This window comes from Microcaecilia unicolor, chromosome 3 (assembly GCF_901765095.1).
Source record: "Microcaecilia unicolor chromosome 3, aMicUni1.1, whole genome shotgun sequence".
NCBI lineage: Eukaryota > Metazoa > Chordata > Amphibia > Gymnophiona > Siphonopidae > Microcaecilia > Microcaecilia unicolor.
The window spans coordinates 3,469,236-3,496,304 of NC_044033.1; the positions used below are offsets into that span (position 1 = coordinate 3,469,236).

The following is a 27,069-nucleotide window of genomic DNA, read 5'->3' on the forward strand; positions in this document are numbered from 1 at the left end:
GGAAAGACAAAGGAAAGAGATGCACACGGATGGAGGGGAAGGGAGATAGGAGAAATGCTGGATATGGATGGAGAGGAAATTGCTGAATTTAAGGGCTGGATTGGAACACTTTTGAGGGCAGATGCTGAAACTGGAGAAAGGATAGGGACAGGGCTACAGATGATGCATAAGGACACAAGAGGATGGTGGACATGGTGAGTGAAAAAATATCAAATGGAAAGAAGACACTGCATAAAACAGAAGACACTGGGACCAAAGCTAATAGAAAAACTATGCTCAGACAGCAAAGGTAGAAAACATTTTTATTCAGAATTTATTAATTGGAATATGTCAGCTATTGGAAATGTGCATCTGTGATATTTTGCATGTAAGTTTACATTTTTCTAATATTGCTGCATGCTGAGTCTGACTTCTTGAGGTAACTTTCCAGCTCAGTATTTTGCCTTCATATCTGTTGTGTCATGTGTTTTTCATGTGTGATCAAGGTGCAGTATTCTGCTAGCGTGTAGTATTTGCAGCCCTTTTTGTTTGGGGTTTATTTTTTTCACTAGGTTGTGTACTGGTGTTTTGGAGCCCAGTATAATTACAGTGCTGCCTCTCCACGCTTAAGGTTGTAGCTCATCCTGTCCTTGGAATTAGTGCTTTTATGGTTTGGTAAGGTTCTGAGTATGCTTTTGCACAAGTTTGTGCATAGTGTTTTGCAGTACAGCGATTGTGTGTTAGCCTTACTGAGGTGGCACCAAAACATCAGAAAGGGTGTAGACACACTACCTCTTGAAGGATCTACATATGGTCATTGATAAAAGGAGCTCATTGTTAACACTATCCACCCTAAAAGGGTGTTTTGTAGCTCTACATGAGAATTGTGATATTATGATCCCTTGTTTCAAATTGTTGACGGTCTGTATTTTCCTTATGGGTAGTATATTGGTGTATTAGGTTCTGCCCAGTGTAATATTTATGGTACAGTAAGGTTCTGAGTGTGTTTTTGCACAAAGTTGTGCATAGTGTTTTGCAGTTGAGCGATTGTGGTTAGTATATGCTTTGAGCAACCACTTTATTCTTTGACATATGATACATAGCTAATATCTAAATTTAATAAAAGGTATTAATTGTGACTTTTATTTTTATTTATTTATTTTTTCTGTGTGTTATCAGACAATTATGGATTTAAGCTCCACCCCTGGCCCCACCCCTAACCCCGCCCCCTTTAGCCTCCCCAAACAGTTGGGCCACCGACCGCCTATGGGGTGGTGGATGCGTGGAATCGCCTCCCAGTGGAGATGGTGGAGACGAGGACTGTCTGAATTTAAGAAAGTGTGGGACAGACACGTGGGATCTCTTAGGGAAAGGAGGAGGTAGTGGTTGCGGTGGATGGGCAGACTGGATGGGCCATTTGGCTCTTATTTGCTAAGTGCAGCCAGTGTTAGTCCCTGTGTGTGTTTTACTAGCTAGTTAGTATGATACAAGGGATGAGAATGATCTCAGCTAGGATAGGAGAGGATAAAGTCCTGTTGTGAAGAAACAGTGTGTTTTAAGCCTGTAAAATGTATTGAATATTTTCCTTCATTAATTTTGTATTGAAGTGTATTTCTCCTATTTATTTATGTATTACATTTGTACCCCACGCTTTCCCACTCAAAGCAGGTTCAATGCAGCTTACATAATAATTGGTATTACAAAGTATTGATGAAAAGAGATAAGTTGGGTGTTATCAGAGTAATGGGCAGCAGGTGGTGTTTCTCTGCTGTAAAGTTGTTTCAGAGAATAAATGCTCTTTTCTTTAGTTTAACACAATTAGGAAGCGAGATGCAAGGGGCTGTATATTTTTGAAATGTGTTCTGGGCTCTGATTGGCCTGGAGTTTGAAGCTAACTAGCAGTTACTGGTTTTGAGTTCAGTCCTAGCCAGGAAGAAAAGACGGCAGGATCTTATTGCTGAGGTCAGTGAACAATTATATGTCCTGATCTTCCCAGGTACTTTTTAGAAACTAAACAAATGTTTAAATAGTGTTATAATTGATCCATATTTCAGTTACTTGTTATTGTTTGCTGATTGCACATTTTTTGTTCATTGTTCAATATATTTTTAAGACAATAAACAATCATTTATTGCCTCTGCCTCTCTGGCCTGATAAAGAATCCTGGTGGTTTGTGTATTGAGTCTGAGAGTGCTTTCTGGGAACTGTGGGACCAGGGGCGTAGCTACGAGTGGGCCTGGGTGGGCCCAGGCCCACCCAATCTCGGCCCGGGCGGGCCCAGGCCCACCCAATCTCGGCCCGGGCCCACCCAGTCTTTTGCGACCCTCACCTACCACGACGACGACGACTTCGGTTTTTTGCCTGCAGCGGCGAGCAGGCGTAAAAGCAGCAAGCAGCGAGCCAGTCTCGACTCCGTCCTTCGCTTCCTGCCCTCTCAGTGTCCCACCCGCCTGAAAGGAAATGACATCAGAGGAAGGCAGGACGGCACAGAGAGAGGGCAGGAAGCGAAGGACGGAGTCAAGACTGGCTCGCTGCTTGCTGCTTTTACGCTGCAACTTCGGGAGTGGAAGTGAGCCAGCCAGCCCGCCGAACTAGTCCATTGGAAAGAAAGAAAGAAGCGATTTGGTTTCCACTCCTCCGTGCAGCCATCGCCATTCACTCAAAACACAGGGCAAGCAAACCTGTGAGCTGCTGCATCCACGTTGTCGTTCTTTTGAGGGGGGGGGCGGAGGAGACGCCAGATAGAATGGGGAAGGGGATTGAAATAAACAGGATGGGCAGGGGAGAGAGGAGAATTGCCGGACAACAGGGATTGATGGAGGGGGCAGGGGAGAGAGGAAATTTGCTGGAGATGGATGGAGGAGAAGGCAAGGGAGAATGGAGAGTTGCTGGACATGTATGGATGGAGAGGAGGGCAGAGGAAGGAGGAAAATTGCTGGACATGGATGGATGGAGGGAAAAGGGGAGAGAGGAAATTTGCTGGGTATGGATGGATGGAGGAGAGGGCAGGGGAGAATGGAGAGTTGCTGGACAGAGCGGAGGGCAGGGGAAGGAGGAGAATTGCTGGACATGGATAGATGGAGGGAAAAGGGGAGAGAGGAAATTGGCTGGAGATGGATGGATGGAGGAGAGGGCAGGGGAGAATGGAGAGTTGCTGGACATGGATGGATGGAGAGGAGGGCAGGGGAGAGAATAGAAATTGCTGGACATGGAGCGGAGGGCAGGGGAAGGAGGAAAATTACTGGACATGGATGGATGGAGGGGAAAGGGGAGAGAGAAAATTTGCTGGGTATGGATGGATGGAGGGGAGGGCAGAGGAGAGAGGAGAATTGCTGAACATGGATGGATGAATGCAGGGGACAGAGGACATTTGCTGGATATGGGTGGATGGAGGAGAGAGCAGGGGAGAATGGAGAGTTGCTGGATGGATGGATGGAGGGAGGGGAGAGAAGTCAGGGAGGAGATGCACATGGATGGAGGGGAGGGAAGAGAAGGAAAAATGTTGGACAAGGATGGAGGGGAGGGAAGACAGAGGAAGTAGAAGCACATGGATGGAGGGGAGCAGTGGTGTGCTGGAGCCGGCTCGCTCCGGCTCGCAAGATCCGGTTGTTAAATTTTGGCCGGACTTGCGAGCCGGTTGTTAGAAAGGGCGAGCCGGCTCTCCCTCCCTCCGCCCTCCGGATCCGGTCCCTCACAGATCCTACCTTGACTATCGAATTCATCGGGGCAGGCAGTGTTGCCTGCCCGCTGCTATCACTGACTTTCCTCCGCCGCCTGTTTGCGCTTTAAAAATGGCCGCCGAGACTTCCAGAGGCGGCCTCGCGAGACTTCTGTAAGTCTTGGTGGCCATTTTGAAGCGCGATCGGGTGGTGGAGGAAAGTCAGCGATGGCAGCGGGCAGGCAACACTGCCTGCCCCGAAGAATTTGATGGCCAAGGTAGGGTCGGTGAGGGACCGGATCGGGAGGGAGGGAGGAAGCAGGAGAATTTGTGAAACAAGTCGGGAAGGGATGGCACGGGAGAGAAGGGAGCTGCTGGACATGGGTTGATGGAGGGCAGGGGAGAGGAGGGTCACTGCTGGGCATGGGTGGATGGAGGACAGGGGAAAGGAGAGTCACTGCTGGGCATGGGTGGATGGAGGACAGGGGAGAGGAGGGTCACTGCTGGGCATGTGTGGATGGAGGGCAGGGGAGAGGAGGGTCACTGCTGGACATGGGTGGATGGAGGGCAGGGGAGAGGAGGGTCACTGCTGGGCATGGGTGGATGGAGGGCAGGGGAGAGGAGGGTCACTGCTGGACATGGGTGGATGGAGGGCAGAGGAGAGAAGGGCCGCTGGCCATGGGTGGATGGCGGGCAGGGGAGAGAAGGGTCGCTGGCCATGGGTGGATGGAGGTCAGGGGAGAGAAGGGCCGCTGGCCATGGGTGGATGGCGGGCAGGGGAGAGAAGGGTCGCTGGCCATGGGTGGATGGAGGTCAGGGGAGAGAAGGGTTACTGGCCATGGGTGGATGGAGGGCAGGGGAGAGAAGGGTCGCTGGGTATGGGTGCATGCTGGGCAGGGGAGAGGAGGGTCACTGCTGGCCATGGGTGGATGGAGGGCAGGGGGAGAGGAGGGGAGAGAATAAATGCTGGACATGGATGGAGGAGAGAGAAGAGTGAGGAAGGAGATAAGATAAGGGAAAAGGAAGAGAGGAGAAAAACTGCACATGGATGAAGAAAATAGGCAGAAGCTGAGGACCAGAAATTAAGAAGAAAGGAGGAAAGGAAAGAAATAAATGGAAAGGAAGCCTTGGAAATGGAGTTAAGAGGACAGATAGCAGCAGAATCGGATACTGGGCCAGCATAATCAGAAAAACAAAGTCACCAGACAACAAAGGTAGAAAAAATCATTTTATTTTCATTATAGTGTTTGGAATATGTTCACTTTGAGAATCAGGTGCTCAACATTAAAAGTTTATATTTATTTACTTATTTATGGCATTTTATCCCACATTAAACATGAATTAGATTGGAACTTGGGATCATTTAATTTTTTTTTCCTGGAAAGAGTAATGCATTGTCGTCGTTCCCCCCCCCCCCCCCCCCACTGGCTATAGCCAGCTCTGCAATTTTGGGGGACGCAAAGGTGGATGGGGGGGCGCAGAGGTGGATGGGGGGGCGCAGAGGTGGACCGGGGAGAGAGCCTGTTGTTAAAAATTTACCAGCACACCACTGGAGGGGAGTAAGGAGAAATGCTGGATATGGATGGAGGGAAAACTGCTGAGTTTAAGGGCTGGTTTGGAACACGTTGAGGGCAGATACTGAAACTCGAGGAAGGATAGGGACAGGGCTACAGATGATAGACAGGACACATAGGACACAGGAGGATGGTGGACATGGTGAGAGAAAAAATATCAGATGGAAAGAAGACACTGCATAAAACAGAAGACACTGGGATCAAAGCAAATAGATCAGACAAAGGTAGAAAAAGTATTTTATTCAGAATTTATTAATTGGAATATGTCAGCTTTTGAAAATGTGAATCTGTGATATTTTGCATGTAAGTTTCAATTTTTCTGGTATTGCTGCATGCTGTCTGACTTCTTGAGTTAACTTTCCAGTTCAGTATTTTGCCTTCATATTTTTTTATTTCTAGTTCCTTGTGTCATGTCCGTTGTGTCATGTGTTGTTCATGTGTGATCAAGGTGCAGTATTCTGCTAGCGTGTAGTATTTGCAACCCTTTTTGTTTTGCTTTTTTTTTCACGAGGTAGTGTATTGGTGTTTTAGAGCCTGGTGTAATTACAGTTCTGCCTTTTCAAGCATAAGGTTGTAGCTCGTCCTGTCCTTGGAATTAGTGCTGTTATGGTTTAGTAAGGATATGAGTGTGTTTTTGCACAAGTTTGTGTATAGCATTTTGCAGTGGAGAGATTGTGGGATAATGTAATTATATTTAAAAATATCAATTTTTCCATTAAGTATGTATGTGGTTATACTGATGCAGGGCAGCTGTTGGGCATCAAGTGAATTCTAAGGCATTATTTTGTAGGACCCCAAGAGACACTACTCAAACTTATATAGACAGTGCGTGCCCACCCATATTAGCTCTGGGCCCACCCAAAATCTCAGGTCTGGCTACGCCACTGTGTGGGACCACTGGGAGTGTGGCCCCAGTAACCTAGAAATCACTGGGGATAATTTGAGAGTGGGAGACTCACTCAGAGACGGTTGTGACCCAGTTGGTGGGAGGAGGGTACTAGTGGAGAGCACAAGCAGACCTGAGCTGTGCTGGGGATAGACACTCTGTGGCCATGGGATAACCCCAGGCGGGTGGCTAGGTGTTTCTTCACACCTTTTACAGTATGTGCAGCCGGTTTTAGTCCCTGTGAGTGTGAGATTAAGTAGTATTTAATTTATGTATTTATTTGGGTTGATGTACCGCAAAATAGATCCAAACAGGCAACTAAGTGGTTTTTCAGAAACAACAGCAAAATGCCATAGTACAATGCAGATGGGGATGCCAGAACAATAGAAGAGGGCAAGAGAGACCCTAGAAGGAAGAAGAGTCAAAAGCCAAGGAAAAAAGGTAAGACTTAAGAAGGACTTTAAATGAGGGAAGGGAGAGGGTGGATCAGTAGGAGGAGGGGGGGGGGGGGATGAGTTCCAAAGCTTTGGGCCCGGATAGCTGAAAGTGGTGTCATGAGAGATCGTAAAATGAAGAGCAATAGGTGAGGGGACACACAATGGGTGATCAGAAGAAGAGTGCAGGAGACAGGATGGGGAGTAAAGAATCAGGAGATGTTGCAAGTAAGCAGATGCAGATAGGAGGCACCCTTTGAAAAGTAGCATAAGGAGCTTGAAGTGGATACAGAAAGAGACAGGCAACCAGTGTTCAAGGCAGAGGAGTGGTGTGATGTAATCAAAGCGGTGTGCACGATGAATGATTCTAACTGCTGTCGATTGGATGAGTTGATGATGCTTTAAGCAGTGCAAGGGCAGATGAGCATAGAGGGAATTACAGTAGTCAATTTTTGAGATTACCAAAGAGAAAAGAAGGGTACAGATTTATTTATGCCTTTATGAAGAGATTCACCCAAGGTGATGGACTGAGAGAGGACAAGAACGAACGAATAATACAAATAGGGTGAAGGGCAAAAAATGCAGAGCGAACGACAGAATCAATTTGAGCTTTGAATGTAAGTTTACAGTCAAAGACAACCCCAAGAATCCTGACCGACTCGCAGAAGGAGAGAGCAAGACAGTCAATAGTTGGAGCTGAAGGTATTGGGCAATTGGGAGTGGGAAAGAAAATGGATTTGCATTTGAAGTGATTAAGGAAAATACCATTATTCTTCAGCCAGGCAGAGACAGCATCTAGATAGGAGTTGAATGAGGATAAGGGGCACAAAGTGATGTCAGGGACCCTATATAAGATTTATATATCACCTGCATAGAATTGCTCTTCCTATGTTCTAAACTGTGCTGCCCTTGCTGCATTTTTGATAAAATACTAGGACATTTTGAGGGAGCCCACAGCCTGATTTAGGTGCCCTCTACCTCTTCTTGTGGTACTACGAGTACATCAGAGAAAAAGGGACCCATAGACGTCTACCTCACTTGTTTGAAGAAGAGGCTGATGCACGGCAAGGTCATTCCATGAAATAGCAGACAGGATTCCTTTTCCCCCAATCCCCACTTTATTTTGCCTGTTGGCTGAATAACTTCCCAATGCAATAATTTGCTCTTATCCAGAGCAAATATCTCTTGATGGTGCAGGTGGAAGTTTGCAGTCATTGGCCCCTGTACAGCACACATGGAAGCTCTGTGTATCATTATTACCTTTTGAAAGACGTGTCCTTTTCTTGGTGGTGATTCTCCCCCCGAGCTCTGCTATAGGGCATGTACCAAGGAGTCAATACATATCAATCACCAACTCTCTCCTTACCCTTTTCTTCCAGTGGGACCTGGTGTGTGAGAAGAAAGGACTGAACCAAGCCTCCCTCACAATCTTCTTCATTGGCGTCACTGCAGGAGCCGTGGCTTTTGGTTACTTATCAGATAAGTATGTGCATCCTGAGCTGCTGACGCTTATTAAGCAGCAGAAACGCTAAAACACCACAGTGAACCTTCACCACTGCTCCTCTCCTTCCCTGTGTTCTGTATGGCCTGCTTGTACCTCTGCCTCTGCCCCTGCATGCCTTCACTTCTCACTATCTCTTCCTATACCTTCCACTCTCCCAGTTAAATCCTACCATGACATTATCCCTTCTGGCACTATCACCCCAAATCTTTGTGCTTCCTCTCTACTCCAAGACAGCAGGACAGCCCTAGATCATGCTATTAATAGTCTATAATGCTGTTGCTGTCAACCCTACTTCTTCCCTGACAACTTTCTGTGCACGAAAGTGAATCTTGCACAGGTGGTGCCCAGATTCTGGGAGAGAGAGTGGCTGTCACTCTGTGGCTTAAGGAGAGATCATAGTGCAGAGTGAGGAGTGGTCTGGGTAAATGGTTGTGGGGTGGAGGGGCAGCAGTAGCAGTGGGATAGTGAGGAGTGGTCTGGGTAGTTGATTACAGACATAGGACCGTTGTGGGCTGGAGGGGAAGCAGTAGCAGTGGGATTATGTTCTAATGTTTATAATATTTGATATACCACTCAAGCTGGCAAACAGGTCTGTGTGGTGTACAATAAAAATAACAAAATAAGCTATAATGAAAAGAAATCCCAAATTATAAAATGTAAGGTAGCACACTCAGATAAAATAAAGCAGCCATAGTGTACGGCCAATCACTGAGCTCCCCCTCTGCAGTCCAAAAGCTAATTGGAAAAAATGAGTTTTCAGCAGAATAATGAATTTCTGGAGTGAACTCATAATGAGCTGTCCTTGGGGTAGGAGCATAAGTTAGTGAGCATCTGGAGACCTAGATGGTGTATATGGGATATCAAGGGAGAAGATAAAAGATTGAACATTGAGAAAATATGCTCTGTGTATTCAGCAGAGGATTTTAAACTGAACGCAAAAAGGGACGGGAGGGAAGCCAATGTAGTTTCATGAAAAGAGGAGTGACACTGTCAAATATTCTAACATTAAGAAGAAGCTTGTCAGCAGTGGTTTGCATGGATTGTAGACGCTTTATTAAATGACCAGAAATACCTGCGTAATCGAGACATGAGGTTAAGAAAACATGGTTGAGCAACTGTAATCTGGAAAATTTAGGTAGTTACGCAAGTAGCCCAATGTACGCAGACTGATAAAACCAGATTTGATAACAGCAGAGACTTGTTTTTGAAAAGACAAAGATGGATCCAATATAACACCCACCAAGGTACCGAAAAGATGTGACTGGGGTGATTGGGATATTGAACAGATTAAGAGGAAAAGAGGGTTGACGAAGAGAGCCTGTAATCCAACCGGCGGCCTTTTTTTTGGGGGGGGGGGGGGGGGGGGGGTTAAGTACTAACTTGTGCTGGGAAAGGGAATGGGACTTGATATACCGCCTTTCTGTGTTTACAATCAAAGCAGGCTTTCTGCTTCTAATGCACCTGAAAAAGTTGTTACTGTGAGTTTTTACCCCTGTAGTAAGTTTCCCTTCATATTCTAATAGCCTCTTCAACTTTTAACCATGCTGGCTGTCATTTGCTCTTTGTAAATATGTGGAATGAATTTGGTCTGGGCTTCTAAGATGGTATTTTCAAACTATGTTCATGCCTAATTTAAAGTCCTAACCTTTACAGCTGATCCTTGTAGCTTCTTTTTAACCATTTTTCTCATTTTATCATAGTCACCCTTTAGAAAATTAAATGCTGCTACAGTAGATTTCCTTTGTGAATTCACTCCAGATATTAGCTCAGATTTGATCATTTTATGATCATTGTTTCACAGGGGACCCAACACCGTTACCTCTCATACTATGCCCTGCATTCCAATAAGGATTATATCTAAAATGACTCCTTTTCTTGTCAGTTTCTGGATGTGTTGCTCTAAGAAGCAGTCGTTTATACGTCTAGGAATTATATCTCCCTGGCGCTCCCTGATATAATATTTATCCAGTCAGTATTGGGGTAATTGAAATCACCCATTATTAAACTGTTGCCCGATTTGCCAGCTTTCCTAGTTTCTGTAAACATTTCTTCATCTGTCAACTGTATATCATAAGTCTTTACTGTGGTGCCATAGGTGCCCCGTATAAGAGGCTTGGGGAGGCTAAGCCTCCCCAGCCCAGCTGTGACCTTCTCTGCGGCCCCGCCTGCCTCCCTCTCCAAATGTAGCCCGAGACTCCCGACGAAATCTTCTGTTGCCGCCACTTCTATTGAGCAGCGCAGCGGCAGCCAGGAACGACACCTACACTGATCCACTGCCGCCGCTTCTCTCGGAGCCAGCATAACATAAGAAGAAAAAGAAGTGCGGGCCGCAGCAGCGTTCAGACATGCACTGTCGGCTCTGCCGGTCTCTGCCCCATGACGTCAATTTCCCGTTCCGGGGGCAGAGGACCGGCAGAGCCGACAGCGCATGTCTGAAGGCTGCTGCGGCCCTGCCCTTCTTTTTCTTCTTCTGTCAGCGCTGCTGTAAAGAGGCCCAGGCCGGAGGGAGAGAAGAGAACGTGGCCACTGGCTGGAAACGGTAGGAGGAGAGAGAAGGAGAGATGGAGAGAGAAAGAGGGGCCATGGGAAAGAACAGGGGAGAGCCAGGGACATGGAAAAGAGCAGGGGAGAGCCAGAGAGAGATGGGGAGAGAAATAGGGGACATGGGAGGAGAGAGAGAGAAGCTGCTGGGGAGAAAGTGAGGGAGACCCTAGCTGTCAGACTGAGAAATGCTGGCTGGATTAAAGGAGGGAGAAAGAGGAAAAATGCTGGAAGGAGGGAAGAAACTAGTAGGGAGGGAAAGAGGAAAGACACTGGAAAGATGGGGTGAGAGAGGACATGCTAAATGGAAAAGGGTCAAGAGAGAGAACTGTCTAGAAGGAAGGGGAGATAGAGGAAGACAATGGACGGAAGGATTGGGAGAGGATAATGGGTGGAAGGATGGAGAGAGAAAGAGGGATGATACTGGATGGAATGGTAGGAGAGAAAGAAGGAAGGTGCTGGACATGGATGGAGGGGAGGGAAGTATATGCACATGGATGGAGGGGAGTGAGGAGAAATGCTGGATATGGATGGAAGGGAAACTGTTGAATTTAAGAGCTGGATCGGGATACTGAAGGATAGGGACAGGGCTACAGATGGTAGACAGGACGCATAAGGGCACAGGAGGATGGTGGACATGGTGAGAGAAAAAATATCAAATGGAAAGAAGACACTGGGACCAAAGTGAATAGAAAAACTAAATGATCAGACAACAAAGGTAAAAAAAAGTATTTTATTCAGAATTTATTAACTGGAATATGTCAGCTTTTGGAAATGTGCATCTGTGATATTTTGCATGTAAGTTTCAATTTTTCTAGTATTGCTGCATGCTGAGTCTGACTTCTTGAGGTAACTTTCCAGTTCAGTATTTTGCCTTCATATCTGTTGTGTCATGTGTTTTTCATGTGTGATCAAGATGCAGTATTCTGCTAGTATGTAGTATTTGCAGCCCTTTTTGTTTTTTGTTTTTGTTTCACTAGGTTGTGTACTGGTGTTTTAGAGCCCGGTGTAATTATAGTGCTGCCTTTCCACTCATAAGGTTGTAGCTTGTCCTGTCCTTGGAATTAGTACTGTTATGGTTTGGTAAGGTTATGAGTGTGTTTTTGCACAAGTTTGTGTATAGTGTTTTGCAGTGGAGAGATTGTGTATTGGCCTTACTGAGGTGGCACCAAATCATCAGAAAGGGTTTTAGAGCCTAAATCATGACACACTACCTCTTGAAGGATCTACATAAAAGGAGCTCATTGTGAACACTTTCCACCCTAAAAGGGTGTTTTGTGGCTCTACATGAGAATTGTGATATTATGATCCCTTATTTTATATTGTTGACGGTCTGCATTTTCCGTATGGGTGGTATATTGGGTTATTAGGGTCTGCCCAGTGTTATGGTACAGTAAGGTTTATAAGTGTGTTTTTGCACAAATTTGTGCATAGTGTTTTGCAGTTGAGCAACTGTGGTTAGTATATGCTTTGAGCAACCACTTTATTCTTTGATATATGATACATATTTAATATCTAAATTTAATAAAAGGTATTAATTGTGACTTATTTTTACTTATTTTTTTTTCTGTGTTGTCAGACAATTATGGATGTAAGCCCCGCCCCTGGCCCCACCTCTAACCCCACCCCCTTTAGCCTCCCCAAACAGTTGGGCCACCAACCGCCTATGTGTGGTGCCCTGCACTTTTCCAATGCGCCACCAGAGAGAATCCCTTTCATAGAGAGATCACTTCGTCAGTAAATAGTCTGCCAATGTATCGGCTGAGAGTAGACGGGGGTAGAAAGCTGAAGAGCATTTGCACAGAGGTTTCTAGCTGTGTGGAAAAGATATCTAGAGGGGTTATGAGAAGAATGAATTAAACGGGAGAAAAAATATTTTTTTGCCTGTCACAAGAGAAAATGATAATAATGCAATTCTGTTTTGCAAAGCATATGATGGGAATCTGTTTTATGCTTGTGCTAAAGCCACTCTGCCCTTCTAAGCACCTTTGAAGAAGACCAGGATGGAACCCAACCAACATACGATGGCTGGGGGAAGGTGTGTAAGGTGAAAGAGGAGCGAAGGAGTAAACAACAAACAATATGGTATCGTGCCAGCATTGTGCCTGACTTTCTAGAGATAAGAGAGAAAAGTCCAACAGAAAAAAAGGGGAAAGGGAGGGGCACGTAGACAGATTGAAATGAAGAAGCCATCTGGTAAAGTAGATTGGGATCAATGGACCTGAAGAGACTGATGTCACCAGGCTGCCACTGAAAGTGGCAAAGCTTACTCGGCAACCCTTCCACAATGTTACTTTCAAAAATGATATAAGGATGTAGACCAAGGAATGATCCTTATCTTTGGAGTGAACACCATTACTACTGCCCTTAACCAGTTTCTAACCCAGTCACTTTAGGCTCAAATCAAGACTGCTCAGTTTATGTATAACTCATCTGTCAAAAGCTTTGCAAACATCTAGTGCTCTCCCTGAAGCCAACTCTCTGGTCACCGAGTGAAAGAAATTAATCAGATTGATCTGACAAGACCTGCAATCCATTGGATTCCAGAAACTCACTATTCCATTTGTTTCCTTACCACAGAGGCCAGGCTAGCCAACCCATAGTTCCCAAGCTCAGATAACTGGCGCATAATTTCAGCAACATAATGGTGGCTATTTTAGAAATATTTCCATGAATAAGGAGCACCATTTGATCACATCTGTATGCAAATGACAGTTTTACATGTGGAGAATTATTTATTTTTTGCCAGTCACCAACCAGCAATATGGAACTTTACAACTTAGTGCAATGGTTAAAACAGAAGTTTTGGTCTAAATTAAAGCTTTAAAAAAATCCACGCCGTGCAGAAATTTTGAGGGGATATGGTGGGAACTTGGTTTGTGTGAGGCAAAAATCTACATATTAATTCCACATTTTACAAAGGGAATCGACGTCTATGGGTTTTATAGCAGTTCAGGGCTACACACAGATTTATAGAAGTGCTTGCTTTGGCCAGGGCTTTACACAAGGGATTGAAGGAGTCAATCCCCTCTTTTTCAATTTCTGCTTCCAAAATTAAAAGTATCACTGTTTATTTGGCACACGTACATTTGCAGGTTTGTAACGTGGGACAGCTCCAAGTAGTTGCGAAATCACCTCTTCCATGTGGAAGCCACTCATTTTAGCAACGTTTATATTTCTAAAACAGCCACCAAAAGTATGTGCCAATACTGTAGAAAACAATGTCCCTTAGGAGAGCCTTTAGTAAAATACCACCAGGATTGAGGGCGTCTCAATTTCAATTTTTACGTTCTATGTAAAATGAGCCTTCACGTGTCTTAGTCTGGACCACAATTGCTCCATCCTAATTTGGGGCTTTGATTATTAACCCTCTATCTTCTTGTAATTCTTTGAGAGATGATCTACCTGCACATCCAAATTGAAGAATTGCTCTATGTGGTTCCTGGTCAATCTCATTACAGTTTCTCAAGTCCAAATTACAGAATGTAGAGATTTGAGGATCCAGGGGTCCAAGAGGTATCCAATGTGACCTAGGCTTTACCATCATCACCCACAGTTTCTCTCAGATTTTCTAAATATTTTTGCCTATGTTCCTCTTTCTGTGAATGCTAAGCGGTCTTCCCCTTATGTACCTATGAGGGGCATAATCGAACGGCGGCGGCCATCTCCGGGGCCGGCACCGTAAGTGGGCAGAGCCAACCATATTTTCGAAAAAGATGGCCGGCCATCTTTTTCTTCACAAATACGGTTGGGCCCGGCCAAATGTCAGAGTTCATCGGGTTTGAGATGGCCGGCATCGGTTTTCGGCCATAATGGAAAATAATGCTGGCGATCTCAAACCCGGCCAAATCCAAGGCATTTGGTTGTGGGAGGAGCCAGCATTTGTAGTGCGCTGGTCCCCTCACATGCCAGGACACCAACCAGGCACCCTAGGGGGCACTTCTAAAAATTTTAAAAAATAACAAAAATAGCTCCCAAGTGCATAGCTTCCTTCCCTTGGTTGTTTAGCCCCCGAAATCCCCCCCCCCAAACCCACTCCCCACAACTCTACACCATTACCATAGACCTAAGGGGTGAAGGGGGGCCCCTACATGTGAGTACAGTGGGTTTTGGAGGGCTCCCATTTACTACCACAAGTATAAAAGGTAGTGGGGGATGGGCCTGGGTCCACCTGTCTGAAATGCACTGCACCCACTAAAAACTGCTCCAGGGACTTGCATACTGCTGCTATCAGGGAGCTGAGTATGACATTTGAGGCTGGCATAGAGGCTGGCAAAAAAGGGTTTTTTTTTGGGTGGGAGGGGGTTGGTGACCACTGGGGAGTAAGGGGAGGTCATCCCCGATTCCCTCTGGTGGTCATTTGGTCAGTTGGGGCTCCTTTTTGAAGCTTGGTTGTGAAAAAAAAGGGACCAAGTAAAGCCGGCGAAATGCTCGTCAAGCCTGGCTTTTTTTTTTCCATTATCGGGCGAAGCTGGCCATCTCATGAGCATGCCCCCATCCCGCCCCCGTCCTGCCTTCACTACCCTACCGACACGCCCCCTTGATGTTTCGCCGGCTCCGTGACGGAAAGCAGTTGGCACCGGCCAAAATCTGCTTTCAATTATACCGATTTGGCCAGTTTCAGGAGATCACCGGCCATCTCCCGATTTGTGTTGGAAGATGGTCGGCAATCACTTTCGAAAATGAGCTGGATTGTGATCTCTTTTTCCTTCTTATGTTTACTTTCCTAACAAAATGGTTTGTTGCCTTTATAATATCTCCTTTTAGTTTTCCTCTTCTGATTTCCCTAGATTTTTCCACCTAGCCAATGAATCTGTGAGGTATTCCCCCCTCATCTTAACAAACTAGCGTTTCAGGCAACAGACAGCCAGTGCATCTCCTTCAATCAAGAACGGGTAGTACTTATATTGAAATTCCTACAAATGGCACAGTGTAAGCAGATGTCAAGATGTCTGGAGATTCCATCATGTAAGGATTTGTATTGCCTAAACTATGATTCTTTAGAAAGCTTTGGGGGAGGGGGCTACAGGATAATGAGCAGATACAGCCTATAATTTCCAGAAGATTTCAGGATAAATGGGTAGCCTTCTCCTGTCCAAAGTTTCCTGAAGATCAATGAATGAAGAGGTAATCTTTACCTCTGGAGAGAGTGCTAGAACACTTAAAATTAAGGGATGGGTTTTGCTTATCCAACAGAATCTTAGAAGAATGGATGGGGATTTCACCAATAGCGGAATTTGAATGGGTCTTAGAATAGTAACAGAGATAACTCTTTCACACTCTGTGGACAGTATACTAGTTGTGCTGTAATTTCCTCTGTGGCAGGTTTGGCCGGCGGTTGATGCTCCTGGTGGCTTTCGTATTCTCTCTGATTCTTGGGATGGTGTCTGCAGCTTCTGTCTCTTACCTGATGTTTTCAGTGAGCAGGTCTCTCCTCGGGGTGGCCCTATGTGGACTTGGCATTATCACAGTGACTCTGAGTAGGTAACTCCTTAGTGAGAAATTTAATGTTGTTGTTACAGATGTTAAAAACAGAAAAAAAAAGGACCAGTCTCTGCAAATAAACTACAAGACACAATAAGCAGTGATGACCCAGAAGAGGGAACAGAGACTGAAGAGTCCAACATTGCAGAAATACTTTATTTAAGTATCCAAGGAGCATTGTAATGTCCCAACATGGCTATATTTTGGCAGGTGTACCTTGAAACACAGCTGTATTGGGTCATTGTGATTGCCCTGGAATTATTTTTGTGATGTTTTTCTTCTCATAATGAGAGCTAAGTAAATATTTGTATAAATGTGAGTGATTTTTCTGTAGTTTCTTGGATTTGCCACATATAATTATGGAGAAATTAGGTCTAACCTGATCATTTTCTTTCCATTATTCCTTCACACTGTTTCAGAACTTGTAGGAATAGTCATGTCCATCAACCAGCAGCTGGAGATAGAGAACATAGAGCTGAGCTACAACATATAACCTCTGTAAGGCACCTGTCACGATTGTGACTATATTTCCTGTCGGACTTGCTTTGGGGTTCCTCCAGCCAAGCTAAGTTGGTGTGTAAATCCTGAAGCCTGGGTGGAAATCCTGAAATCTGTTTCAGTCCAGGCTAGTCCATTCCGGGATCCTGTTCCTGCCAGGCTGTGCTCTGCTCTTGTGTTGCTGAGCCCCACCCTGCTGGTGACCTCACCTGTAGTGCCTTTATTAAGCACCTGGGAACTTTCAGGCTTTGCCTTTGCATCACTATAGGTCAGTTGATGTGCTTCTGTGTTTGTGGGCTTTTGCCTTCTGCTTCTGTGTTCTGTCTGTGGGCTTTTGACTTCTGGGCTTTTGCCTACTGTTTTAGTGTGTCTGTTTGTGGGCTTTTTCAGGGGCGTAGCCACAGGTGGGCCTGGACGGGCCCAGGCCCACCCACTTTCCCTCCAGGCCCACCCAACATCCCTCGCATGTCGCTCGCTGCCTTTTCTCCGGCCGTCAAGAGCTTTGCCTGCAACGGAAATGCTTGTCCTCCCCGCCGGCGCTGCCTCGGTCCCTGCATTCTTTTCTTTGATTGTCGCGTCGCCGGCAGCGCTGCCATTCACACAGGCAGCTCCACTCCCCTCTGCCACATCCATCTGGCCCTACGTAAACAGGAAGTGCGTCAGAAAGGGCCGGATGGACGCGGCAGAGGGGAGCGAAGTTGCCTGTGTGAATGGCAGCGCTGCCGGCGACGCGACAATTGAAGAAAAGAATGCATGGACCGAGGCAGGGTAGCATGCAGGGACTGAGGCAGCGCCGGCGGGGAGGACAAGCATTTCCATTGCAGGCGCGGTGGGACGCAGGGGTGGAGAGAGAGGCAGGGAAGGGCATGAAAGCTGCCTTGCAGCAATTCCTCAAGGCCGCCACACTACAGCAGTGGCCAGGAGGAGAAATTAGTGGTTGGGCATCAGTGTCCTTGCCCTGGGCCTGCCCCATGAGAGAGGGTGGGGTGGAGAGAGTGAGTGAGTGAGACGGTGGGGTGGAGAAATAATTGTTTGACATGGGGAGGGAGAGATGCAGGAGGAAAAGAGAGGGAGAATTGTTTGATATGGGTGTGGTGGGAAGAGGAAGGGAAAGGCTGCAGAGGAGTGGCAAAGGACGATAGAGGAAAAAAGTGTTGGACATGACAGTGGAGGGAAGGGAGTGAGAGATGAGAGAGGGAAATATTGAACATGGCTGGAGGGGAGAGAAAACGATGTTAGACCAGGGGCTAAAGGCAGGGAGAGAGAGAGAAAGAGATAGTGGACAATATGGGAGAGATGTTGGACATAGAGGTGGAGCAAAGGGGAGGAGAGATGCTGCACAAGAGAGGGGGAAGAGGGAGATATTGGATCCAGGGGCAGAAGGGAGATATGCTGGACAATGGGTAAGAGAGAGAAATGCAGGACAATGGAGGGAGGGGTAGGAGGGAGGGGACAGGCATATCCTGGTGGGGGGAGGGGGTAAAAGAGAGATGTCAGGCTATAAGAGTGAAGAGAGGATAAAGAGAGAGGGGAGATGGTAATGAAATGAATGAGAGGATAGTGATTACAGGTGGTAGAAATATGGTAATGGTGCGTAGATTGAAGATGGAAGGGAATGGGAGGCTGGGAAGGAGTGAGTTTGGATATGGGTGAGCTAGTGGGTGAAAGGAGATGGAAATTTGATAGATATCTGAAAAGTAAAAAGGAAGAAAAAGTTTAGAAAGAGGGATAAATTTGAGTGGACAGAGGCAGAAAAGAACAAAAAACAGAAAGGAAAGAGCTAAAATGGAAAGATCAATATTTCAGAAGCAGTTGTAGTGAGGAAATGGAACGAGAGGAGAGAAAAGACAAATGGACAACAGTTGCTTGAAGAATTAGCAGAAGACGATGGGAAAGTGGGAAGGAGAAACTGAAACCAACATGATAGAAAAATAAAATGTCCAGACAACAAAAGGTAGAAAAATAATTTTATTTTGAACGTTTTTAATGGAATATGTTAGCTTTGGGAAATGTTCCTAGCGGATGTCTTTTTTATTGTGTTCAGTAGAAAAGGAAATGCATTTTTGTTTTTATTTCTCCAGTGTTGCACTAAATGTTGAGGTTCTCAGTTCAATTTTTGTCTACATATTTTTATTTCTAATTTGTAATCCCTTCTTCTGCATTTGGTGATAGTCTGTCAGTGTGAGACTGTAATGGCAGATGGGGAGATTAAAGAGGAGAGGGCTTCTTTATTTTCTGCCCTGGGCACCAGATGGCTAACAGCAGCCCTGACCCTTGCTGTAGCTGGTGGGGATCCCCAAGCCCTGCTAGCTGAGGACCTCCACTGAAGGTGGCCAGAAATCCCTTCTGCTGAGCTTGGCAGATGGGGGCAGCATCCTTGAGCCACTGACAACTAAGCATGCATGGGGTGCCGCTATTGGTGGCTCAAGGAGTTGCTGCTTCCGACCAAGCTTGGTAAAAGTAAATTCTGGCCATCTTTGGTGGAAGTTTTCAGGTGACAGAGCTTGGGGATCTTCATCAGTTAAAGTATTTATCTTTTGAGTTGGGAAATGCTGGGGGAGGGGGTTAGAGAGAAAATTTTGTGCCCACCCACTTTGGGTTCAGGCCCACCCAAAATTGGCTGCCTGGTTACGCCACTGTTTTGCCTACTGCTTTAGTGTGTCAGTTTGTGGGCTTCTGCCTTCTGCCTCAGTGTTCTGTCTGTTTGTGGGCTTTCTTTTTTATTTCCCTGTGTGTTGGTGGCTGCCTGGTGTTCAGCCTTCTGTTTCGTTCTGGGTTTTGGTGGTAGTTGTAGCCCAGCTTTGGGTTTAGCCTTGTCTGTCTATTTGGTGTTCTTGTTTCCCTCTGCCTTTCCCTCCAGTCCTTGTTTGTGCAAGCTGGTTGCTGAGTCCTGTTACCTGGGGAGGTTCCCCAGTTCTGTGTCCTGATTCCTGGCCCTGTTAGTCAAGCTTGCTCTTGAGTCCTTTCCCTTGTGTGTGTTCCTGGATCTTGTAAGCCCTGCCAGCCACCTGCACCTGAGGGGCTCAACCCCTGGGGAATGGTGGTCAAGTGTAGGTGAAGTCTGTTCCAGTCTTGTATCCCTGCCCGCTTATCTATGTCTGAAGTTCCCTGCCGTGTTGGTGTGTTGCCCAGTCCTGGTTGGCGGTTTTGCCTGCCAATGTCGCTCTACGGCAGTGGCCCAAGGGCTCACAAATCCTGTTTCCCCTTGAGAGGCCTGACAGAATGCAAAGGCCATGAGCTTGGCAAGATCATCCTTCTAGCTGGGCTTCCAGCCTAGGACTTTTTCTCCTGTTGGCAATCCAGGTCACCACCCGGGTTTTGCTCCTGTTTCCCGTGTGAAGTTTGGTTCCAGTTTAATTATGGTTTTTGATCCTTTCATGACACTTTATAAGTATTGTGGAACACTTTTGGCTGATCCAGCCTTGAAGAGACTTCCTGAAGCGGCAGCAGAGAGAAAGCGTGTCCGGGAGCTTATGATCGCTGACAACCCATTTTCTGCCATTGATCCTATGACCCCACACTGCAAATACCGCCGCCTACTTGTCTCCCTTCCAGTCCTACAGAATACTCCAGAGGCTGACGCTGAAAGAAGGCATCTTGGTAATCCCAAGCTCCGGGCTTACCTGCAGTCCAGCCTGAGTTCCAGTTCCAGCCAAGAGGCTGAGTCCAAGCCAGAGGCGTTCCTAGGGCAGCTGACACCCGGGGCGGATCGCCGATGCGCCCACCCCCGGCAAAACGACACCTCCCCCCGGCGAAACGACACCCCCCCGGGTGCATTTTTACCTGCTGGGGGGGTGCCAAGCGCCTCTCGGCTTCGCTCGTTCCATGCTCCCTTTGCCCTGGAACAGGTTACTTCCTGTTCCGGGGTAGAGGGAGCATGGAACAAGCGGAGCCGACAGGTGCGTGCCACCCCCCCAGCTGCGTGCTCCCGGGGCGGACCAAACCCACTGCCCCCCCCCCCCCAGGGACGCCACTGGTCTATGCCGAGTTCCAGCTCCAGCCAAGATGCTGAGTCCAGTGTGAGTTCCAGTTCCAGCCAAGATGCTGAGTCCAAGCCGAGTTCTAGCTCCAGCTCCAGCCAAGATGCTGAGTCCAAGCCGAGTTCCAGCTCCAGCTCCAGCCAAGATGCTGAGTCCATGCCGAGTTGCTCCAGCCAAGATGCTGAGTCTAGTCTGAGTTCCAGTTCCAGCCAAGATGCGGAGTCCAGTCCGGGTTTCAGTTCCAGCCCAGATGCTGAGTCTACGCCAAGTTCCAGTTCCAGCCAAGGTGCTGAGTTCAAGCTGAGCTCCAGTTCCAGCCCAGAGGCTGAGCCCAGTCCGTGTTTCAGTTCCAGCCCAGATGCAGAGTCCAAGCTGAGTTCCAGTTCCAGTCTAGCTGCTGAGTTTACTCTGGGTTCCAGTCCCAGCCAAGATGCTGAGTGTTCTTCGAGTTCCAGATTCAGCCAAGATGCTGAGTCCACTCCAAGTTCTAGTTCTGGTCAAGATGCTGAGTCCAGTGCGAGTTTCAGTGACAGCCAAGATGTGAATTCCAGTCTTATACTCCAGGCTCATGTCTCTAAACTCATCAGGAGGTTTCACCATAGTTATCCGTAGAAACCCGAGTCCTCTGGGGAGACTGGAAGGCCTTTGAGAGGGAGGTACTGTCACGATTGTGACTATATTTCCTGTCGGACTTGCTTTGGGGTTCCTCCAGCCAACTAAGTCAGCGTGTAAATCCTGAAGCCTGGGTGGAAATCCTGAAATCTGTTCCAGTCCAGGCTAGTCCATTCTGGGATCCTGTTCCTGCCAGGCTATGCTCTGCTCTTGTGTTGCTGAGCCCCACCCTTCTGGTGACCTCACCTTTAGTGCCTTTATTAAGCACCTGGGAACTTTCAGGCTTTGCCTTTGCATCGCTATAGGTCAGTTGGTGTGCTTCTGTGTTCTGTTTGTGGGCTTTTGCCTTTGGCTTTGGCTTTAGTGTGCTGTCGAGGAAAATAGTGAAAACTATTATATGGAACACATAGACAAACATGGGTTAATAGGACAGAGTCATCATGGGTTCAGCCAAGGAAAATCTTGCCTCACCAATTTGCTTCATTTCTTTGAAGGTATAAATAAACATGTGGAGAAAAGTGAGACAGTTGATGTAGTGTATCTGGATTTTCAGAAAGCTTTTGACAAAGTTCTTCATGAGAGACTCCTGAGAAAATTAAAGGCAATGTTCTGGTGTGGATTAGGAATTGGTTATTAGACAGAAAGCAAAGGGTAGGATTAAATGACCATTTTTCTCAGTGGACGAGGGTGAATAGTGGAATGATGCAGGGACCTGTACTGGGACCAGTGCTATTTAACATATTTATAAATGATCTGGAAAATGGAACGACAAGTGAGGTGATTAAATTTGCATATGACACAAAATTATTCAAAGTTGTCAAAACATGTGGATTGTGAAAAATTGCAATCAATAGAAATCAAACAAAATAAAACATGGAAAAGAAAATAAGATGATACCTTTTTTATTGGACATAACTTAATACCTTTCTTGATTAGCTTTCGAAGGTTGCCCTTCTTCCTCAGATGGGAAATAAGCAAATGTGCTAGCTGACAGTGTATATAAGTGAAAACATTCAAGCATTACTATGACAGTAAAATAGATACCATTGGAGATTCTACATGGAATGTTGCTACTATTGGAGATTCTACATGGAATGTTGCTATTCCACTAACAACATTCCATGTAGAAGGCTGCGCAGGCTTCTGTTTCTGTGAGTCTGACGTCCTGCACGTACGTGCAGGACGTCAGACTCACAGAAGCAGAAGCCTGCGCGACCACATTGGTGATCTACAAGGGCCGACTTCTACATGGAATGTTGCTAGTGGAATAGCAACATTCCATGTAGAATCTATAGAAATCAAACAAAATAAAACATGGAAAAGAAAATAAGATGATACCTTTTTTATTGGACATAACTTAATACCTTTCTTGATTAGCTTTCGAAGGTTGCCCTTCTTCCTCAGATGGGAAATAAGCAAATGTGCTAGCTGACAGTGTATATAAGTGAAAACATTCAAGCATTACTATGACAGTAAAATAGATACTATTGGAGATTCTACATGGAATGTTGCTACTATTGGAGATTCTACATGGAATGTTGCTATTCCACTAACAACATTCCATGTAGAAGGCTGCGCAGGCTTCTGTTTCTGTGAGTCTGACGTCCTGCACGTACGTGCAGGACGTCAGACTCACAGAAGCAGAAGCCTGCGCGACCACATTGGTGATCTACAAGGGCCGACTTCTACATGGAATGTTGCTAGTGGAATAGCAACATTCCATGTAGAATCTATAGAAATCAAACAAAATAAAACATGGAAAAGAAAATAAGATGATACCTTTTTTATTGGACATAACTTAATACATTTCTTGATTAGCTTTCGAAGGTTGCCCTTCTTCGTCAGATCGGAAATAAGCAAATGTTGGTAGATGACAGTATATATGAGTGAAACATCAAAGCATTTCAGTGACAGTCTATATGCATGGAGACAGGAGGCTGACAATTTTCAAGGCAATGACAGTATATCTGAGTGAAACTGTCATCTACCAACATTTGCTTATTTCCGATCTGACGAAGAAGGGCAACCTTTGAAAGCTAATCAAGAAATGTATTAAGTTATGTCCAATAAAAAAGGTATCATTTTATTTTATTTTCCATGTTTTATTTTGTTTTATTTCTATTGATTAAAAGTGGACTAACGCAGCTACCACACCTCTGTACTGAAAAATTTGCAGGAAGACCTTCAGAAGCTGGAATACTGCAGTACCTGTTAGATTCTATCTGTTAATGCTATGGTACAAAGCTTTTAAAACTAAGTGGAAAAGACTATGGAGATTAGTTGTTAAAATTTGCTTTTTATATTTTTATTTTGCCTAACACTAACCTACAATTCCTCCTTTAAACCCCAATCTTTAGGCTCCCAAAGCACAAAGCAAAGTAGCGTTCACTTACCAGAAAAATGTCCTCTTCTCTCAGAACTTCTCAGAAAGAAAGTTCAGTGGGACCTTTCCTCTTTATATAGTTTGGAATCTAAGGGCCTCTTTTAAACAGGTTCTTTGAAGCTGACTCAGCAACCTATGCAAGTGTTCTACTTCGCCACACCTTAATTAACACTTAATTGAGGTCGCTGGATGAGCTACCTCTCCAGCAGCCAAGGAACAGAAAATAACTGCCTTTTAGAACAAGAGTTTTTGGCTGTTTAGTTTCTACCTCTAGAAAAGGTTTCAGTTTAAAACTATGGGAAAAGGGTTTGTATACTATGGCAACTAGTTAATGATGCTTGCTTGCTTTTCTCTCTCTCTCTCTCTCTCTCTCTCTCTCTCTCTCTCTCTCTCTCTCTCTCTCTTTTTATTCCCCCCTTTATTAAACTAGGTCCTGCTTGCTTTTCCCTCTCTCTCTCTCTCTCTCTCTCTCTTTTTATTCCCCCTTAATACTAAACTAGATCCTGCAGTGCCTGTTAGATTCTATCTGTTAATGCTGTGGTACAAAGCTTTTAAAACTAAGTGGAAGGAAGTGCAGGAAGACCTTAGGAAATTGGAAGGCTGGGCATCCAAATGGCAGATGAAATTTAATGTGGACAAATGCAAGGTGATTCACATTGGAAAGAATAATCTGAATCACAGTTACCTGATGCTAGGGTTCACCTTGGGGGTCAGCGCTCAAGAAAAAGATCAGGGTGTCATAGAAAATACGCTGAAATCTTCTGCTCAGTGTGCAGCGGTGGCCAAAAAATCAAACAGGACGCTAGGAATTATTAGGAAAGAGATGGTGAATAAGACCAAAAATACTGTAATGCCTTTGTATTGCTCCATGGTGTGTCTGCACCTTGAGTATTGTGTTCAATTCTGGTCACAGTATCTTTGGGATTTGTAGTATGGAGTGTTGCCATGATTTGGGTTTCTGCCAGGTACTTGTGACCTGGCTTGGCCACTGTTTGGAAAACAGGATACTGAGCTAGATGGATCATTGGTCTGACCCAGTATGGCTACTCTTATGTTCCTTAGTGGAGCGTATGATCTGGTGCAGGAGGTAATGGTGCTGGGGCCACTAGATAACAGTGATCATAATATAATCAGATTTTATATCGGCTTTGGAGTAAGTACACACAGGAAATCCAATATGTTAGTGTTTACTTTCAAAAAGGAGACTATGATAAAATGAAAAGAACGGTGAAAGAAAAACTTACAGGAGCAGCTGTGAGGGTCAAAAATTTATATCAGGCATGGATGCTGTTTAAAAATACCATCCTGGAATCCCAGGCCAAATATATTCCATCTATTAAAAAAGGAGGACGGAAGACCAAACGACAGCCGGCATGGTTAAAAGGTGAAGTGAAGGAAGCTATTAGAGCTAAAAGAAAATCTTTCAGAAAATGGAAGAAGGACCCAATTGAAAATAATAAGAAGCAGCATAAGGAATGTCAAGTCAAATGTAAAACGCTGGTAAGGAAGGCAAAGAGGGACTTTGAAAGAAAGATTGCTTTGGAGGCAAAAACACGTGGAGGGGCATAATCGAACGAAAACGTCTATCTCCATGGGCGTTTATCTCCGAGAACGGGTCCGTGAAGGGGCGGACCGAACCGTATTTTCGAAAAAAATAGACGTCCATGTTTTATTCGACAATTTGTGAGCTGGGCGTTTTTGTTTTTCAGTGATAATGGAAAATGAAAGCACCCAGCTCAAAAACGAATAAATCCAAGGCATTTGTTCGTGGGAGGGGCCAGGAGTCGTAGTGCACTGGTCCCCCTCACATGCCAGGACACCAACCGGGCACCCTAGGGGGCACTTTTACAAAAATAAAAAAAAAGGTAAAAGAGCTCCCAGGTGCATAGCACCCTTCCCTTGGGTGTTGAGCCCCCAAATCCCCCTCAAAACCCACCGTCCACAAGTCTACACCATTACTATAGCCCTAAGGGGTGAAGGAGGGCACCTACATGTGGGTACAGTGGGTTTGGGGAGCGGTGTGGAGGGCTCCCATTTACCAGCACAAATGTAACAGGTGGGGGGGATGGGCCTGGGTCTACCTGCCTGACGTCCACTGCACCCCCTAATAACTGGTCCAGTGACCTGCATACTGCTGCCAGGGAGGTGGGTATGACATTTGAGGGTGAACATAAAAAGTTGTGAAACGGCATATTTTTGTGGTGGGAGGGGGTTTGTGACCACTGGGGGAGTCAGGGGAGGTCATCCCCGACTCCCTCCAGTGGTCATCTGGTTATTTAGGGCACTTTTTGGGGCCCTATTCGTGGAAAAACAGGGTCCAGGAAAAGTGCCCTAAATTCTTGCTAAAAACGCATATTTTTTTTCCATTATCGGCGAAAGGCGCCTATCTCTGATCGGCCGATAACCACGCCCCAGTTCCACCTTTGACACGCCCCCATCAACTTTGTCCGCATCCGCGACGGAGTGCAGTTGAAAACGTCCAAATTCGGCTTTCGATTATACCGCTTTATTTGTTTTTGTGAGATAAACGTCTATCTCCCGATTTGGGTCACAATATAGGCGTTTTTCTTTTTCAATTATAAGCTGGATAAACACATAGTAAAATATTTTTTAGGTATATTAAAAGCAAGAAGCCAGCAAAAGAATCGGTTGGACCGCTAGATGACCGAGGGGTAAAAGGGGCAATCAGGGAAGACAAAGCCATAGCGGAGAGATTAAATTAATTCTTTGCTTCAGTCTTCATCAAGGAAGATTTGGGTGGGATACTAGTGCCAGAAATGGTATTCAAAGCTGATGAGTTGGAAAAACTGCATGAAATCTCTATAAACCTAGAGGATGTAATGGGGCAATTTGACAAACTGAAGAGTAGCAAATCTCCTGGACCGGATGGTATCCATCCCAGAGTACTAATAGAATTGAAAAATGAACTTGCGGAGCTATTGTTAGTAATATGTAATTTATCTTTAAAATCAAGTATAGTACCGGAAGATTGGAGGGTGGCCAATGTAATGCAGATTTTTAAAAAAGGTTCCAGAGGAGATCCAGGAAATTATAGACCGGCGAGCCTGACGTCAGTGCTGGGCAAAATGGTAAAAACTATTATAAAGAACAAAATTACAGAGCATATTCAAAAGCATGGATTAATGAGACAAAGTCAACATGGATTTAGTGAAGGGAAATCTTGCCTCACCAATCCATGACATTTCTTTGAAAGAGTGAGCAAACATGTGGATAAAGGTGAGCTGGTTGATATTGTGTATCTGGATTTTCAAAAGGCATTTGACAAAGTACCTCACGAAAGACTCCAGAGGAAATTGGAAGTCATGGGCTAGGAGGTAGTGTCCTATTGTGGATTAAAAACTGGTTAAAAGGTAGAAAACAGAGAGTATTTTATTTATTTATTTGTGACATTTATATCCCACATTATCCCAAACAGGTTTGAGTTCAATGTGGCTTACAATAAACAGTATTGGATACATAACTAAGAATAATGCATAAGAAAGTAATTTGTTGTAAGAATCCAATTTTACAATACA

The 27,069-nt window shown here is 45.5% G+C and overlaps 1 protein-coding gene across 1 annotated transcript in view; it reads left to right on the top strand.

Moving 5' to 3' along the window:
• SLC22A7 (solute carrier family 22 member 7) overlaps positions 1–27,069 on the top strand; it is a 103,226-nt gene that overhangs the window by 15,327 nt on the left and 60,830 nt on the right. The window contains exons 2-3 of the mRNA XM_030195707.1: positions 7,911–8,014; positions 15,902–16,056. Of these exons, the coding sequence (XP_030051567.1) occupies positions 7,911–8,014; positions 15,902–16,056 (259 nt within the window). The remainder of the gene's footprint in view (positions 1–7,910; positions 8,015–15,901; positions 16,057–27,069) is intronic.